This window comes from Quercus lobata, chromosome 5 (genome assembly GCF_001633185.2).
Source record: "Quercus lobata isolate SW786 chromosome 5, ValleyOak3.0 Primary Assembly, whole genome shotgun sequence".
Classification (NCBI taxonomy): Eukaryota; Viridiplantae; Streptophyta; class Magnoliopsida; order Fagales; family Fagaceae; genus Quercus; species Quercus lobata.
Genome location: NC_044908.1, coordinates 64,488,841 through 64,508,443, shown reverse-complemented (window position 1 = coordinate 64,508,443; position 19,603 = coordinate 64,488,841). Strand labels below are relative to the sequence as shown.

General features: G+C 34.7%; 1 protein-coding gene across 2 annotated transcripts; it reads right to left on the bottom strand.

The window, feature by feature from the left end:
- Nucleotides 1–5,185: 5,185 nt before the first annotated feature.
- LOC115992722 (primase homolog protein-like) lies at nt 5,186–18,647 on the bottom strand. 2 transcript variants are annotated; one of them, XM_031116943.1, is made up of 13 exons: nt 18,316–18,647; nt 18,047–18,186; nt 17,586–17,641; nt 17,437–17,488; nt 17,243–17,347; nt 14,727–14,807; nt 13,675–13,755; nt 12,589–12,654; nt 12,371–12,487; nt 9,700–9,732; nt 9,520–9,605; nt 8,922–8,982; nt 5,186–5,621 (listed from the first exon to the last, which is right to left on the bottom strand). In XM_031116943.1, the coding sequence occupies exons 1-13, from the start codon at nt 18,503–18,505 to the stop codon at nt 5,532–5,534; spliced, it is 1,158 nt and encodes a 385-aa protein (XP_030972803.1). In that variant the 5' UTR covers nt 18,506–18,647; the 3' UTR covers nt 5,186–5,531. The 2 variants fall into 2 exon arrangements, with proteins under 2 accessions (XP_030972803.1, XP_030972804.1); XM_031116944.1 differs by lacking the exon at nt 12,589–12,654.
- Nucleotides 18,648–19,603: the final 956 nt, after the last annotated feature.

Below are 19,603 nucleotides of genomic sequence, written 5' to 3'. Positions count from 1 at the left end.
CGTACACTCTATCTCTTCTTTTGAAATAGTTATGCCGTGAATAGACGCACTATCCTGTAATTTCTTTTATTTTTTTTTTATTTCTATACTATGAACGATGCTTGGGGCTGAAATCCCAGTTAATAAAAAGATCTTACTCTGTACTTATTAGAACTATCTGGCATAATAAGGTCGACTTAAATAAATGGCACTTAGGGCAGAAACCCTTACTGAGACAATAATGTTTATAATGAACTTAATAAAATTGTTTGGCACAATAATGCCGACCTGAGAAAGCAATATTTAGGGCCAAAATCTCTTACCAAGATAAAAGATACTATTATGAACTTATGAGAGTCGTTTGGCACAATAATGGCAACTTGAACAAATGACACTTAGGGTCGAAACCCTTGCTAAGGAAAACATATTATTATGAACTTAATAGAGTTGTTTGGTACAATAATGCCGACTTGAAAAAACAATACTTACACTAAAATAGCCGAGATGACAGTTGAATGCTTGGTGAGGTATAGGAGGTAATCATCCGAGGACGTATAACCCAAAAATGAACAGCCCCTACAGGTTGCCGAGTAACAAGGCGTTTCAACATCTTCCTAATAACCTTCATAGCTTTAACCTCTTCTGGTACTTGACCCGAGGATTGAGCAACTTAGAGTTCTTATTAAGCAGTTGACCTTTCCATAGGCTTGAGTCCGAGGACCATGCAATACCTTGGTTCTGTCCAAAACTCAGTTTTTTCTTCTAAGTAGTTGGTTTCCCCATAGGTTTGAGTCCGAGGACCATGCAATACATTGGTTCTGTCCAAAACTCAGTTTTTTCTTCTAAGTAGTTGGTTTCCCCATAGGTTTGAGTCGGAGGACCATGCAATACATTGGTTCTGTCCAAAACTCAGTTTTTTCTTCTAAGTAGTTGGTTTCCCCATAGGTTTAAGTCCGAGGACCATGCAATACCTTGGTTCTGTCCAAAACTCAGTTTTTTCTTCTAAGTAGTTGGTTTCCCCATAAGTTTGAGTTCGAGGACCATGCAATACCCTGGTTCTGTCCAAAACTCAGTTTTTTCTTCTAAATAGTTGGTTTCCCCATAGGTTTGAGTTTGAGGACCATGCAATACCTTGGTTCTGTCCAAAACTCAGTTTTTTCTTCTAAGTAGTTGGTTTCCCCATAAGTTTGAGTCCGAGGACCATGCAATACCTTGGTTCTGTCCAAAACTCAGTTTTTTCTTCTAAGTAGTTGGTTTCCCCATAGGTTTGAGTCCGAGGACCATGCAATACCCTGGTTCTGTCCAAAACTCAGTTTTTTCTTCTAAGTAGTTGGTTTCCCCATAGGTTTGAGTCCGAGGACCATGCAATACCCTGGTTCTGTCCAAAACTCAGTTTTTTCTTCTAAGTAGTTGGTTTTCCCATAGGTTTGAGTCCGAGGACCATGCTATACCGTGGTTCTGTCCAAAACTCAGTTTTCTCTTCTAAGTAGTTGGTTTCCCCATAGGTTTGAGTCCGAGGACCATGCAATACTCTGGTTCTGTCCAAAACTCAGTTTTCTCTTCTAAGTAGTTGGTTTCCCCATAGGTTTGAGTCCGAGGACCATGCAATACCTTGGTTCTGTCCAAAACTCAGTTTTTGATTAGTAGTTGGGGGAATTAACCCTTCGACTATGGCATGAGACCTTGGTTTTAGGAGAGTTAGATCCTCGGCAAAACCCCTAGAACCATCCGTGCGACTGACGCTATGAAGCGTAGCCTCTAGTAAAGAAACATAGCCCTTAGTGGAATTTTACGCTAGAACACTACAACCGATTGCTAGAAATGACAAGGGAACTGTCTCGTCCTACCGCCTATGCCAACACACAAGCCTCCCCACAGACGGCGCCAATTGTGAGGACACGATTTGTAACGACCCGCAACAGTGTTGGGTTCGTACGTAAAAAGGCCCAAACAATATCATTTGTAGAGCGTGGGTTTGAAAGGTAAGGCCTTGATCACAAGACAGTGGGTTTCCGTGGTGGTCATACATAATTAAATCACGTTTGCCCTAGGAGTTTTTCTCCTGGAGGCGGGCTGGGAGGCTCTGGTTTTTGGCCATTTTTCTCAGCCCCCCACCTCTAGATTGCTTACTTTTCCTTTTATACTAGCATGTATTCCTTCTCTTTCGTCCACGTGTAAGGTCGACTTTTCCAAGATTGATACTTGTCCCATCAGCCTATATTCAGAGTGGTTGGGGGTGGTTGTAAAAGCTGAAGAGTATGGCTCTGTCAGGTGCAGAGTATTGAATGGCACTAAAGGCAGCTTTCCCTGGTCGTTATTCTTTCCAGTGTATTGAATGACCTAGATATTTTAGATTTTTCCCAAGTTGCTCTTTGTACCGTTTTTGCCCTTCCTTCTAATGAGACCTCGGACATGCCGAGGACCGAATCGTCCTCGGCAGTGTCCCAAGACCATTTTGTACTTGTATTGCCGAGCCTGGGCTATAATCCTCCTCGGCTCGGGCCTTTGGGCCCCAATGAATAAGTGGGCCTGGGCCATAAATTATTGGGCCCCACAATTCTTATAATTTAAAACATTTTTGAAAAGTCCAAACTATTATATAATTGATGAAAAATGCTAACATAGCATATATATATATATATATATATATATATATATGAAATTCATGAAATTAAGGTCTCCTTTGATGTTATGGATCCTATAACTTACTATAAATTTCATTTATCATATTAACAATTTCTACTATCAAATGAATCCGTGAATATTTTAAAGTATAAGGATAATTTTAAAACAAAAATGAGGGATTGAGGATAAAAATGAAATTTAACCAAAAAAAAATCAATGCTCATCAATCCACCTCTTTTAGCTAATAGTCCCTTCCAAGGTAGTTCACTCACTAAAGACTGGCCACCATAGTCCATAGACTTGACATTCACTAATATTAATGAGAGCTTTAAGGCAGCTATTATAAGAGCCTTAGCTAGATATAAGATGAAAGAAAATATTTAACCGATCTAATATAGACTTCATTTATGACAAGTCAAGTGCTATCCCAATTTTTTATTATAAAATTTAAAACTTCACTTAATAGTACTTAACTATTAGATTGATTTAACCAAAAAAAAAAAACTATTAGATTGATTATACAATTAAAAGTACATGTAAATAGTTATTCAAATCATCATACTATAAGTTAGTTGGAGAAATTTTATCTAGGATTTATTATAGCATCCACAAGAACTAAGATTAAATAAAAACAGAGAGAGAGAGAGAGAGAGATGAATTACATCTAGCACAAGTCTAAAAGGTTGACATAGTAGTTCTTAAGGTTTCATGAGATTCTTGAAGTTTTAAGTTTGAAATCTCCAACTAGTATCTTGGGATTAGTTTCAATGAGAACTAAAAACGTCCAAAGACGTAGTTAAGTGTTTAAAGAGTGCACAGCCCACGGTTGGCCTTGGACGCTAGAAGTGACACTGATATTTCTAGAGAAAGCACAAGCATTTTGTCCTGATTACTGATTAGAACTCACGTTAAATCTAAATTTCTCTATCTAAATCTTCTACAGAATGAGGTTAACCCATGCAAACAACAAACACCCTCCATGGATTATGGCATTCACCACTGCTGATAGCTCACACATTCTTAGGATCCAATTACGCGCAATCCATATGCCAACACAACAAAGCCAACCCCTGATAGCTCGCATGTTCTTATCGTAGGATCCATTTGCATATGACCATCTCTACGTGAAGAACCTCTAAAACTTGGTGCAAATAAAACAAATTCTTAAACTCTTATGTAAGAAAGAGTACTTCAAATTTACAGAAGAGTTTCTCCATGTGAAGAACCTCTAACTTGGTGCAAATGAATCAGGACACTCGACATTTAAAAAATTCCAATGGTCTTAAAATTTTTATTTTTAAAAATCATGTGAACTACATAAAATTAAATAAATGCCATGTGTCTTATGTTGACTAGAAATTAAAGGGGATTGGAGGATTTAAATGGGAGATAATTTGAAGCCATTGATCAAATATATTATTGTATCATCAAGATATATAATTATGAATGAGTTAAAGAAAGAAGAGTACCTCGAATGGGCAATGTCTATTACACACTACCTTATTACACACAAAGTACACAACTTAATTTTTGAATTGAAATCGTGACTTCAAGACACAATTTCAATTCAAAAACAAAATTGTGTATTTAACATGCAAGAAGATGTGTATAAGAAATATTACCCAACGTGAAAATACTAGGTACATTTGATGGTCCAAATGGCATCACTAACCATTACACTCATTTGGTGTCTTGGATGTGATCTTCCATACATTGCCACTCTCCTTTCTAATATGATGTATCCACTCAAGTCCATTTTGGAGATCAACCTTCTATCTAGCTAACTCCTCAGTATATCATTTGGATGAGGGACTGAAAGTTAGTACTTTATTGTGATCTTATTAATGGATTTACTACTCACATATATCCTCCATGAACCGTCTTTTTTAGGTTCAAAGTTGGGGATAGTACAGGAGCTTTTGCTCTCACACACCAAACCTTTGGCAATTACCACCCTTTACATTTCAGCCCGCCGTAAAAGTGGCATTCTAGTTCCTTTCATGGGGACATCAAAGGTCACGCATTAAGATTAATTTCTATTAATTCAGGACTTATCAACTATCAGGCTAAATGCTTGTTTATAATTTTCCAGGCACTTTCCATACTTAGGAAATGCAGATTATATGAACTTGTGTATCCCACCAAAAATTATAGAATAATTAATTAATAATTTTTTTTCGATAGGTAATAAGAGTAATATTATTCATAAAAGAAAAAGGAAAATACAAGGCATTCACGATGATGAACACAAAAGAAAAACAGCAACAACAAAAAGCCAAAAGAGAGATTAACTTAAGAGAAAAAGGAACTCTATGATGGAAGAACAATCCAAGGAACCCCACCTAATGTTAAACATGTATGAAACTATTGATACTTGGATAACAATAAAGCATCTATTTCCGAAGACAGTACAAAGAATAGAAATTCATGGAACCTTTAATGAAATCTCCTCCACCTAACAATCTAACGTACTTTATGAATAGGGCGAATGCAAGATATAGCGTATGTATCTTAATGAGCAGGTAAGTGCAGAATTAAGCCTGCTTACAGATTTTAGACTTAATTTCAATCAACACTCAAATTAGAAAAATAAATCACTGTAAATAAACAAAGTTCCTCTTGTCTGTACAAATCCGTAAAGGAAGTTTGTTTCTTCCATATTTAAACATAGCAGTGATCGATAACCTTTCATGATTGGCTGAAAAGATGGCTGGCCACTTAATACTCTTTTCTTCAACGTGTCAAGTTGATCCATGTAAAATGCAGATAAAACCAATATTGAACTGTTACCTGTACACACTAAACATTGCTTCCACCCAGCACCACAACTTAAAATCTATGTTATTTTTACTTTACAGCCTTATCGTACACTTGCACAGTGAAGAAGCCTGTTTTCCATCTATAATACCTTGTATTAGCTATGTACCTTACGTTACTTGGTTTACAATATTTGGCTGATATAACTCTGCATCTTCAATTACCTTCTTCAGAGCAGCTGGTCCCATATGTTTGAGAACCTATGGCCACAAAGTAAACATCTTGATTACTTCTGGTTTGTATGGTTTTATACAAAGACCAAACAATACCTTAAAAGCAATGAAAAATAATAAATAAAAAAATTACTTGGAATGAAATTTCTTTCAAGTGTAGCAACAAACCAACTTCTAGTGCACAGGAGAGGAGCAGAAGAAAAATCTTTTGTAACAAAATTTTACCATACATATTTTGTGGAGTTATAATGTTTATTAAAGGCACAACTTAAAAGAGGGTGCAACAATAATAGCCTTAGAGAATAAAAGAGAGACAACAAAGTAAGATTATCCCCTAGAGTTAAAAATCCAAAAATTTTCAGAGATAAGGAAAAACAACTAGACGAAGCCATTCACTCATAAAAGTGATATTAGAAATAGAAGCTTTAACTTAGACAATGGATGCTCAATGTGATCATTGGAATTCTTTCTCGCCAGATGCATTACAAGTCATGAGGGAACAAATTCATATAACACTACTATGGTATCTCACCAGGTCCATCCTGAGACAGGTGATCCCTTTCCGTTGCAATCTTGCAAGTCACTTACTCAATACTTGGTTAAAAATATTGGAAGCTTTTTACTCAATACTGGGTTAAAAATATTGGAAGCTTCCCAATCCCTGAAGGCCATGATATGTAGTAGATTGGGAAATGTTTCCTACATGTTGTTGTGATGGGTTAAAGGTTAGGAGGATTTTGTGGAAATAGTATTTGGAAGGCTCATGTCCAGACTAAGGTAGCATTTTTCACATGGACTGATGCATTGGGTAAGATTCTTACATTGGACAACTTTCGCTGTTGTAGAATTATCATGGTTGATTGGCGTTACATGCGTAAGAATGGTGAGCAGGGTTTGACCATTTGTTGCTACATTGTGAATTTGCTAAGGGTTGTCTTCTCTTGTTTTCTACCTGTTTGGGGTGATGGTTCTGCCAAGTAGGGTGATTGAGTTGTTGGAGTGTTCGGGTGAGGGCTTTGTCAAAGGTGGATCAGGTGTCCTTTTGTAGGCTGTGCCATTGTTTCCTATTTGAATAATTTGGAAGGAGCATAACAAGAAAGCTTTTGAAGATTTAGAACAGAGCATGACAGAGGTCAATTTTTTTTGCATCCCCTGTTTGATTGGATGGTTCTTCTGCCATGCCATTCTTATTCCTCTTTTTTAAATTTTATTGATTGCTGTAATGTAGTTTGATGTTTCCCTTCAGTACATATCTTGTGTATTGATAGGCATCCTCTTTTTTTGCAACAAATATTTTTCTTTACTTAAACAAAAAACACAAAAGAATTAGAATTAGGGTTTCCCATGGAACATCTTCTCTTGCAGAATGCTATCCTGAATTATATAGGATTTGTCGAAACAAAGAGGCCAGTGTGGCTGATCTAATGAGGTACACCAATGGAGTACTTCATTGGGATATATATTTTTGTAGGGATGTGCATAATCAGGAATTGGAAGCTTTCTGAAGCTTCATGGATACCATTTATGGCACACTTGTAAGGGGGATTGGGGAGGATAAGAGATGTTGGTTACCTAATAAGAGTAAGGGGTTTATGATAGCTATTTCTACCCTCCTACTCTTGTTTCATTCCCATGGAGAATGATATGGAAATCAAAGGTTCCTCCAAGGGTGGCTTTCTTTTCTTGGTCGGCTTCCTTAGGTAAGATCTTAACAACAGACAACCTTCGTAAAAGACGTGTGATAGTGCTTGACTGGTGCTATATGTGTAAGAGATGTGGGGAGTCGGTAGATCATCTTCTACTTCATTGCCCCGTAGCTTGGGAGTTGTGGTCTTTGGTTTTCTGCTTGTTTGGTGTCCAATGGGTTATGCCTCAAACTGTTCTTGAGTTGTTTGAGGCTTGGCAAGGAAAGTTTGCACGACATCGTCACATTGATGTTTGGAGATTAGTGCCTCATTGCTTGATTTGGTGCATTTGGCGTGAAAGGAATGCTAGAAGTTTTGAGGGCTGTGAACGTTCTTTGTTGGAGATTAAGTCTTTTTTCTTGCGCACTCTCTTTGAATGGAGTGTGGTTTTTTCTCATTTTTCTTGTTCTTCTTTTCCTATTTTTCTTGATCGTTGTACTTTTGTTTCTTAATTTGTGCCCCCATAGTACATCCCCAATGTACTCGGCTTGGCACTTTTTCTTTTTTTAATAATATTCTTACGTTACTTATCAAAAAAAAAAAAAAACATCTTCTAGCTGTCCATAGTGAGCAATTTGTCCCTTGGAAGAGCATTTGGAAGCAGAAAATTCCTTCTAGAGTGGCTTTCTTTGTATGGACTATTGCCTTGGGGAAATGATTGACAATTGATAATTTAAGGAAAAGAAAGGTATGCATTTTGGACTGGTGTTATATGTGCAAGTGTAATAGTGAAACTATTGACCATCTATTCCTTCATTGTCCGGTTGCTATGGAGTTGTGGGATATGGTTTTTGGTTTATTTGGAGTTTGTTGGGTTATGCTAATGATAGTTGTCGAGCTTCTTGCATGCTGGCAAGGTCGATTTGGTCACCATCGTAATGGATATATATGGATTGTTGTTCCTCATTGTTTGATGTGGTGTATTTGGAAGGAAAGAAATAGTAGGTGCTTTAAAGACAGTGAACATTCTATGCCTGATCTCAAGCTATTATTTTTTAGAACCTTATTGGACTGGTTATCAATGTAGAGAAAACAACCCTTTTCTTTAATTTTGGATTTACTTGATTTATGTAATTTTTGTATTTGATCTGTACACCCCTGTATACTCCCTGTGTGCTTGGGTATCTCTTTTTTGATATCAATAAATCTTTATTACTTATCAAAAAAAAAAAAAAAAAAAAAAAAAACAATAATATACTCCTATGGAGATGGATTACTTTGATGATTTTCTATTGAATTTCTCCAAATGAACTGGTGTTGACTCCTAGAGTCCTCTTTTGCTTGGTGTTGACTCCAAGAAACCTAAAATGCTAACACCTAAGTGACCTATTTTGTATTCTTTAATTTTATTGTTGCATTGTTTTGGTTTGTCCTGCATCATAAAGAATCATTTCTTGAAATCCATTCGAGAAATATCTTTTCTTTAGACTAAATTTTGACGACTATCGTAACTATTTCAACTTAGACATCTCAAATTTCAGTAACATTGGTCTGAACAAAAGTTCAAATGCTGGATATCAGTAACATCGTCCTAAACAAAATTTCTAGCGAGTATATGCCCAACCTTACCTGTATTTTGAAATACTTAAGAAACTCCAACAATATATAAAAATTACAGGAAAAAAGGAAACAAGTACCAAACCTCGTTAGCGTCTTTAAAATAGCAGGAGTCATCTTTCTTTGGCCAATGTACTTTCCAACATCTGCACCCACAACGAAAAGAAATAGGCACATAATTTGGAAGTGTATCTATATGACCTACCTTTTCTAGGAAAAAGATAAAGCAATCACTATAGTCTATAAGTCTTGAGTCCAGCAGTCCTCACAACAAGACACTAGGCATAATTCAGATTGTTGACAACCCATCTAAAACCAATTAGTAGATGGGCCCACTAAATTAAAGTTTATATAATAGCTCATCAAGATCATAATATGTAGCTATGTACTTTTGACCATGTAACACTTAGCTTTCCCAAGCAAGTTTCCAGCCTCTATACTATAAAGTAGGAGTCAAGATGGTGAACTGATCTGATCACCCTAACTTCTAATAAATGTTAGGCAGATTCCACTAAGGATTTGGTTGCAAATTGCAATCATTAATTTGCAAGTTGAAGTTGCAAGCAATCAGATTGCAAGTTGAATTTGCAAGCTACGCCACAGATCATAATGCATGCATTAATAAGTTCTCAAGCAGATTGTAGAATATCTCAAAGAGAAAAATTTGATTCAAATTCTCTTGCCTCTCTTTTCCAAGGCGGCATGCTAGCTCTTCAGCCAAAGCTTTGCCTGATGTGTCACCATCAGTTGCCAAGATGATGCGAGAAACCTAACAGGTGAGAAAAGAAAAAGGTAAGAAAATTTGAAAGCTTCACAACTGAACAAATTTTACATTTAAAAGAAAGGCATAACGTTTACAATACCTTATCCAGGTTCTCTTTGCAGTTCCAGAGATACTGAAATTGAAGATCAAATTTCACATGCATATGCATGCAAATAAAAAGAAAAAAAATAAATTAAAATATTGAAAATATATTTCAGACGCAAAAATTTTAAGATGACAGACATAAGTGTAATAAATATTTCAAGAAAGAAAGGCAACCTCAAGTGACTGTCAACCGCAATTCAACCAAAAAAAATTTTCTAAACAACATAGATTTACAATTTCCCAACAAGAAAAGCCTTTTACACTGCAGTTTTCCATGCATTTTCTTAGATGGCAGACACGTAATTTAAAGATGAAAGTCATAAATGTCATGACTGATAAGTATGAAAAAAAATTGGGCAAAACTGGAATTAGACAATGTGCATTCCTTGAAGAAGTGAATGTCAACCACAATTTGAAAGAAACAGGAATTCCAGTGTTCAAGAAGAAAAAGAAAAAGAGTGGTATTTTATAGAAAATGAGGAGCTGGAAAATCAAGAATCTCAACCCTCAGACTATTCATTCCACTTATATGGGAGAGGTGGTAATAATAAGATAAGGAATATTATAATGGTGACAGTGGGTACAACCCATATAACACACAATACTCTCTCTATAACTCTCTAAAACTAAGCAACTTGGATTTACAATTTCACAGGAAGAAAATACTTTTACACAGTGCAGATCATTTTGCATTTTCTTGGTTGTCATAAAGATAAATTACCAATGAGTTTGCTTGACTTCTATGACCTATAAAAAATAAAAGGCTCCTAGTCACCCCTTTGGACCATGTGTACTCTAGGAGAGCAACAAATTATTCCTCATATGAAGACCAAGAGGCTTCATAGTGCAAAAAGATAATGGTGGGCCTGCTCTGAAGATAGAAGAAAAGCTAACTTCTCTCATTTATGTTCTATGCCCAAGAGAAGAATGCACACTCCCTGCCCTAATTGAGTTCCTTGGAGACTGTAAAATTGGTGATGCAAAATAAGTACAAAAACAACAACAACCACCATCCTTAGTCCAAAATTTTGGAGTTAGCTATGGATCCCCTACAGACTAGTTAGGGTTGACCACATGTAATCTTTTCTGTCATTCTATTTTATCCAAAATCATACACTCTATTACTTCCTTAATTGACACGTACGTCTTACTATTTCTATTATTGTTATTTTTAGTGTTTGTTTGGAATGGGCTGAAATTTCTAGCTTATTTGCAATTTTAGCTTATTTTTGCTACTATTTATGGGTCCCATTACACTTTTTGATACTATTCATGAGTCTCATTGTATTATTCAGCTTATTTTTCAACTTGTTTTTTACACTTTCAGCAAAAAGTTTTCAGCTTCAACTAAATAAGCTGTTCTCAAATGAACCTTAACCTTTGTGATGCTAAAAAAGTATTTGATAAAATTTAAATTTATATATTCACATAATCTATTTACCTAAACAAGTACAGAAGTTGAAAATGCAGAAAACCCTTTTTCTCTGGTCTCTAAAAACACTTTTATTTATTTATTTATTTTTCCATAACAACATTGTAAAAAAAAAAAAAAAATTAAGAAATGTCAATTAGAGATCTGTCTTTTGGCCAAAATTTTCATGTATTTTAATAAGAATTCTGTAAGTGTCCTTACAGTATAGTGTACTTTGATTGATGACAACTTAGCAGCAAGCATAGTTGAGTCCAGGGTATAGGTGCCTCCAGAAAAGGCAGCAGAAAATTTATGAGTATTAAGATGCTTACAGGAACAGGGAAATGCAAAGCTCTTTAAAAACTTTGTTTAAAAGTGAGAGTAGGGCCAGTGCTAGAAATTAATAACTTTGATTTGTGATAACAAAATTGTGGTGGTATGTGACTTTCTTATCTTGGAGAAGCATCACTATGGATACAATAATGACAAGGATTCCAATTGATGCTAGTGCAGGTAGGTTTCAGTTATACTTGTCCAGATGATTATATTCTAGAGCATGAAATAAAAATTCCTAACAGACCAAAAGTAACAAACATGGGCATTAGATATTTGTCCAGATGATACGCACTAGTTCCATATCATTCAGGTGGGAAAAAGAGCCTAATTTCAAGCTTAACTAGTCCATAGCATTTTATTATCAGCACAACAAATTGTATCTTACAAAATTGAATTCTTGCATGGCTAAAAATAAAATTGATTCATTTATGATGAGGAACTAAATCCATATCTAGCCTAGTAATTTATCTGAGTTAGAACTAACTACAGTTAATGCTTATGGATGCTAGGTGAACATTGTTGATAAACATGATACCAAAGTCCTTCGAACCTAACAAATCTTTTGTTTTTACATTTTCTCCTGGACATTTGATATGAATATTTTTATAGTTATTTCCTTGTTGCAGATTGTTTACTTCATTAAATACTCAGCATCATCTAATTTTAACCTATGATGGATTAGAGACATTTTGATTCTCCTTATAATACGCCAGCAGTTTCAGGTTTTATACACTATACTACATTCTGCAGTTTTTAAGTTGATGTAACTGTTACTTTTCTAGTGGGTAGTCATCTACCTATTACACAAAAATTAAACGAACATAATAAGATTATTAAGGAACGAAAAAAGACAAAGTTTCCCGATAACAAAGGTTAAAAACTTAAAATGGCCCCAAAAAGCTTTTGTATTAGCACAAACCTTTTGAACAGATGGTAATCCTTTAGTGGAAACCTTTGTTGGTGCACCATTAGGAACACTTACACAATTGCAGAGGCCAGCTTCCTCTAGCGAAAGCTTATCTATTTCACCTTCAACCTGTACCCAATATCAAAAAATAAGAAAAATCATGAGCGAGAGAGAGTGTCAAAGAATATAATCTGTAGAATGGCAGCCCAAAGAGGTATCAAAGAAAATACAATGATGATTTCAGCCACATCATTTATATCATCAAGTCCATATAATATCTTCTCTGTACCCTTCTTCTGTAATTAGTACAAAAACAGTAAAGTAGAATTCAGTTCAGAATGAACCCAAATTTCAATTCATTAATAAGTGCATAATGGCAAATGAAATAGAAATCCATCGTCCAAGTCAAAATAATGCTAGAAGCTTAGAAATTAGTAAATATAATGAATAAACAAAAATACACAAATGGTAAATGTTCATGTTGGTCATAGCAATGCACCAAGCTCCATACATGGGCAAATTATCTCCTTGACCAAATGGAATACTAAATCTACTTTTTATGATGGAGGCCTGCTTCCACTTAGACTTAATTGATATTTATTAGATCTTATTTCATATTTAGGATTTAATTTTTATATTCAGGATTTAATTTTTATATTCTTTAATGTAATTAGTTAAAAAAATTTACTTTCCTACTTGATTTAGAAATTTATTTCCTTTTCTTACTTGGTTCAAAAGTAAGTTCCTTTTTTTTCCTTGATGTAACTTGGGAAGCTTATTTAAAGGCCTCAAAAAGTATTGTTACGCCTTGCTTGATTAATAGAATTACTGTTGAAATTTTCTATAATAGCTTGGGTTTGATTCCAGGCAACCCTAGGTGTTGATTCTAACGTTTTATTTTATTTTCCCTGTTTTATGCTAATTCCTAGCAACTGTAGGTTCTGTTTCCTAGGTTTTTTGTTTTTGCTCTATTTTCTGCCACAAATTTCTTTGAGAATTTTGTGCAGCATCATATGGGATTATGAACTCTTTAAGAACCCATTTGGCATTAAATTAAAATGTTTGATCAAATCATGAGGAATTTGAGCATATGCAACATCTTCAATGCACCAGAGGCATTTAATGATTAGCAGAAGCTACTAGAAATTCATAATTACAAGATGAAGAAATAGATTCATCATTCCATCCCAATTGATTCCAGATTGAGAAAAAATTGTTTAAAGTAAAACAGTTAGTGGACTTGGATGTTAACATTTCATTGCTATCTTTCACAATTTCTAATATAAAAGTCCAAGTCTTAGCAGTTAGCACACTACCTGCCAAAATCTTTTTTCAATAGTTCGGTACTTGCAACCAACAAGCAGTCCATTTTGTCTATAAGTAAAAGCAATGACATTCTGCATATTCAAACTTCAGTAGTGGTTAGAAACTATCAACTTCTCATAGTTTAAGTGCTTAATAATTAAAGCAAGCAAATGTGAGAGAGAGAGAGAGAGAGAGAGAGAGAGAGAGAGCTTTTTCAGCTTTTAAGATGAATCATTCATTGATAATGAAATGATATTGCTGTAGAAGAAAGAGAAGGGGTAGAGGGAAGAAATTTTCTATTTTTGTATGATTGAGAACATAAATAAAGTGGTTTCCTGCTATATTGAATAATCAAATTCATGCAACTAACACTAAAAGCTTATTATTTAGTATATATACACGTGTGTGCAGCCTACACAAATGTTTATACATAGATAATAGGTTAGGTAGTTACTGGTATAACTTTTATCAATGCTACACCACTTAATTTTTCTACTGGATGTGTTTTTTTGACTAATCCAACATTATATTACATTTATTTCCTTACTCTATGGTCTATGCTTGCAAAATTATTTAGATAATTAGAGATCAACTATCTCAATTATAAAACACATTTAAATTTTAAGTATTTTTGTACGTTAAAATTATAAGCAAAACATGAGGTTTTGGATGGGACAGTAAGTAACATCCAATTAATACTGATAAAAAAAAAAAAACAAAAACAAAAGAAAGTAACATCCAATTAATACGAACTTTGGAATGCATGTTAAGAACAAAATGAATATGTAATCCAGTGGTCATAATTTGATAAATGGGTAATAAGAAAGGGTTTCATAAGGTCGATAATTTAGTCCAAATTGGTACAAAGATAGAATCTCTGGAAGGAATTCTGAGAGGGACCTAATCCAATTATGAACAATCCAGCCCTGCCCTAATCCACCAATTTGCCACCAGTAAATATAACTTGGACTTTCAAACTTCAGATCCCAATGTAACATGGTTCCTAGACTATCATCATACGTTTAAGGTAAATGGTAAGTTTTAATATATACAATTAAGGTACCTTCTGTGAAGATAATTGCATAACAGCATTTCTTTGCAATGTTTTTTCAGATATCATCCGCTCAGCAAAATATGCAATCAGCTGAAACAAAGAACAAGAGCTATTTAATGACATAAAATAAACCTCAGCAGTTGCACATTAATGGAATGATTAGAAATTTATCATGGAAAAAATAGTAGAAAGTTATTAGAGAGATTTTATATTATACTTTCTCTCCATTTTAAAAACATGAACCCCCATCACCATGTCAATTTCCCAAAAGATTATAGTTAATTGCTATGTCATGGAATTATGCTCTACCAAAAGCCTAAAGCCATCAAAAGATGCTAGTTAATTGCCTAAAGAAAATCTTACTAAGGTTATTGTAATGACTGATCATAGATCATAGTTATGACAGAGGCATCCTTTGCATTGAAGATTGAGATGCTTCTCAAATAGGATCTTAGCTTTGCCAACAGCTGCACTCTTTCTCTTTCAAGCATGTCTACAAAGATGTTTAGCAAAAAAAGCATGTCTACAGAGAGAGTGTAACAACTACACCCCCCCCCCAACCCCTCCCCCTCTATTTGTACGGATATACAATAGACTAATAGTTGTATTTTATCTTGATGAAGCTAAGCAATGATTGAAGACTACAGTGCATGTTTAAAGATGTCAAATAGTCATGTCACAATACCATGATGTTAACAAAATATGTGAAAAACATCAGGCTAAATAATGAAAACAGTTCTTGATGGCATGAAGGAACCCTCAACCTGAGAAAAATGTTTGTCTATCTACAAACTACAAGTTTACAACTATCATCCTTTCTACATTCAATGCATTCATGAGTGAAGAATTTTTAGAATTGTGACTGGAAGCATCTCAAACCATCACTCACTTAGTCAGCACCTAGGATATTATTCCAAAAGTCCATCTTCAACCATCATTCACTTTTCTTTAAAGACATCTTAAATCAAAGGAAAATTTTCAAATAAGAAAAATATTTTCCCAACATACTAAGGACATGCATGCAGAAGTGTCCTCGGTGTATCCGATACGGACACGAATCTGACACGAACACAATGGGGATTGTGGAGTGTCTATGCTTCTGAGATCTTCCTACATCAGTTCATATCTTAGGCCCTAGAGGTGATGAACTAGATCTTGATCTCTTAAATGTATTTTTATTTGGTAGTCACTTACTCAAAAAGTGTACAAGTGTTATTCCCATACATTACGTCATCATTTCGTTAGTCTTGATGTCACCTTCCTTGAAACTATCTTATATCTTCCTCTAGTAGTGGTAGTAGTTCCCACTCCATGTCTTCCTGGATTGCTACCACTCTCTCCAAAGATGTTTACCCTCATCTGCCAATTGCCACAACTATTTACAACAAACCTTGGTTAAGAGTACATGATTTTCACACTTAACCTCCCATTAGGAGAACAAATTCTATTCTAATCCACAGGATTCAACTTCATACCCTAACATTCCCCAAGAAAAATCCCCCTATACCTTCTCCAATCTATTTGCCACATGAGTGTGTATGGTAAAGTTGGCAAGCTAGATAAAGTACTTTTGATAAGAGTAAGCCTACCAATCTTAGAAAAATACAATTTCTTCCACCTTGTTCAGTGACACTCCAATTTTTCTAGTAAGATAGTTTATAGGCAGACACATACTCTAGAGCAAGAAATACTCACAAACTCTAGAACACTATCAACTACTGCCACAGGAACAATCTCATTATTGCTCAAGTTCACTTTTAGCCATACACAATCTCAAAAAAAAAAAAAAAAAAAAGTAACGGAGTTGTTTTGCAGTTTTATTTATTTATTTTTTATAGATATAATTAATAAAATTAAGGAGTTGTTCTGCAGTTGCATTGTGAAGAAGTATTCTACATCTACACAGAGTGAGAAATCATTGGAGTTCCTCTAGATCCATTCCTAAATTGAAAAGCAGATGAAAAACCACCCCCTGTTACTCAAGTAAGCTTTCTACTAAGAATCTCAATAACAAGAATAAACAACAAGGAGATAATGGATCCCCTTGCCTCAAGGCCCTCAACCCCTAGGATTGTTAATGGGAGGGGTAACATTAGCCAACACTTAAGCAGTGCATTTCTACCCCCCCCAAAAAAAAAAAAAAAAAAAAAAAATCCTTTATCTTTCTGCAAAAACCCAATCTATCTAACAGATATATTAGACATTTTCAATTAACATGATCATATGCTTTCTTAATAACTACATTACAAATCACTGGTAAGCCTACTGTCAAAACAGTTATAATGCAATGGATAGAAATAGTGAAAATATTCTCCAATACTTCCAAGATTGATTCCCCTTGTGCTTCAACAGTAAACCTAGTTGCTACGATGGCACTACACCCTTATCCAAAAATCTCTAAGGACATTAAATGTAAAGACGTCTACTATGATTCTTGATGAGAATGTATTCAAAGTATTGTGTAACTTAATAAAATAAAGAGTTGTTATGATTCAAACATTTATGAAAAATCACAATCTAAGTACCTCGGAACCTAGCGGTTCTAATCCTAGACTTTCCTCAGATATTTGTCCAAAGGACTTGACTTTCTTGCCGAATCCATTATATGCTTCCCTGTCATCTGCAAATACCTAAAACCAAGGAGCCAAATTGGCTAATATTTTCTCATTTTGAATAAGAAACAAAAATGTGTACGCAGGTGACATTTTTTTATTTTTACCTGGCCTATCCATTGACATTCATTGTGGAAACACCTCCACATAGCAAAACCCCTAAAACATTCAGTGACAGAAGCAATTATAGCCTAGTTCCTCAACCCACTACCATACAAGCATTCAAATCAGCAAAGTAGTAGAAGCAGCTTCTTACCCATCTTGGATGATATGAAGAGATAAGGTCCTTATCATTGACTGCCCTCCTTTGCACTACATTTAAATGAAAGGCTTTAGAATATCAAATTTGAAAAACCATATATAAGACTTTGGAAAGCGAAAACTTATCTACTAAAATAAAAGGCTTAAATTTTCTATTGGTACCTAAAGTTTAGCCCATGAGCAGTTTTAGTCCCTTAAGTTAAAACGATCACTTTTAGTCCTTTAGATGACGTGGTCAGACTAAAACTGAAATGTCATCACTCCATAGGGACTAAAAGCGATCCCTCTAAGTTTATAAGGTCTAAAAAGGATCACTTTAAACTTCACAGACTAAAATTGCTCATGTGCTAAAGTATTTTAACAATAAAAAAAATTAAAAAAAAAAAAAAAGAAGGAAAATATTGTGATTAAGAGATGCAATGATAGATTAACAAAATAGTAAAAAGGAGGAGAAACCTTGGGGCAAAAAAAGTGATGGAAGCGTCCAGGAATAAGAAAATCATGAGAGTTGATACCAAGAAGCTCCATTTTCTGCTTTAACACACTCACTTTAGCACCCAAAACATTGCTTCCCACTCCTGTTTGCTCTACATTAGCTTCAACAAACAGAACAACCCAAAATTATCACTTCACAAATAAATAAATTGTCATTTCAATTATAAAGAAAACGCGGGAAAAGAAGTGCATTATATAAATTTGTAAAGAAAGGATGGCATTGAAATTACAGAGTATGCGTGTTGGGGTGTTTGGTTGGAGAGGCGAAGAAGAAAAAGGCGGCGGTGGTGGTGGAGTGGTTTGAGTATGAGAGAAAGAGCGAGGCCAAACACGGCCTAATGTTCTGGTGGTGGTCCTGGTGGTGGAAGAGAAGAGTGTGTGAAGGAGAGGACGACAAGGACAGTGGTGAATGACTGCCATGTTTTAGTTTCGTTTTTTGCTTTTTGGTTTTGGATTTTCTTGAACTTAAAGGGTTGGGTTCGCTTCAGTAAGACACTATGCTACTGGGAAAGAGAGAGTGTGAAGTGTTTCATTCTTTTATCTCTTTCTTACCAACAGAGACAGAGAGGCAGCATCGCTCGGGTGGAGGGTTTTTCAGATTAACGGGTCGAAAAACCCAACCCAATTTACATGGTTCGGTTTTTTTTAATGGTTAAATTGCAAATCATATCCTAAAGTTTTAGAATGTTTGAATTTTATACTTGAAATTTCAAAATTTGAATTTTATCTCCTGAAGTTTGAGTATTTGAATTTTACATATTGAAGTTTCAAAATTTGTTGAATACCCCTTAAAATTTAAGGGTGTTTAGATTTTACATTCTCAAATTCTGAAATTTCATAGTATAAAATCTAAATACCCAAAACTTTAGAGGTATAGTTTGTAATTTAACTTTTAAATTTTTTTTTTTTAATTATTGTTGCACAAACCAACTCCTACACACAATTGTAGTAAAAGTGAAGATTTTTTTTTTATGTGTTCTTAAAATTTTTGTTGAGGTTGAAATGAATTTTAGTTGAAATTTTTTTAAAAAACACAATTTTAGTTGTGTGTACCATATATTCAATTTATAATTAACATGACTCTTTTTATTTTTATTTTAAAAGCATTATTATTATTATTATTATTATTATTATTATTTTGCTAAACAAAAGCATTATTTTTTCTTAAATCAATGAAATGTTGAAGTGACATAAATCTTAGCCCTTAAATAACTACACACGGTATACCCTAAAAGCTCTAGAACTTTATGCTTCTATATGTCCAACAAGGGCACTCAAAGCAGGGCTAGGGATAAAAGAGATGGGCCTTCGCACTCAAGAAATATAAAAGACAACCAATGGGCCACAAAGTTAGCCTTTTGCAAAACATGGCTCACACGCCGAAAAGGAGAAGAATATGTTGGGCCTTCACCTTCAGCCTTCAAAAATCTGACTGCCGAAGAGCAGCAACAGTTTCGGACCAACAAATGAATCACCTGAATCAATGATAATATCTGTCATTATCTGACTAGCTTCTTC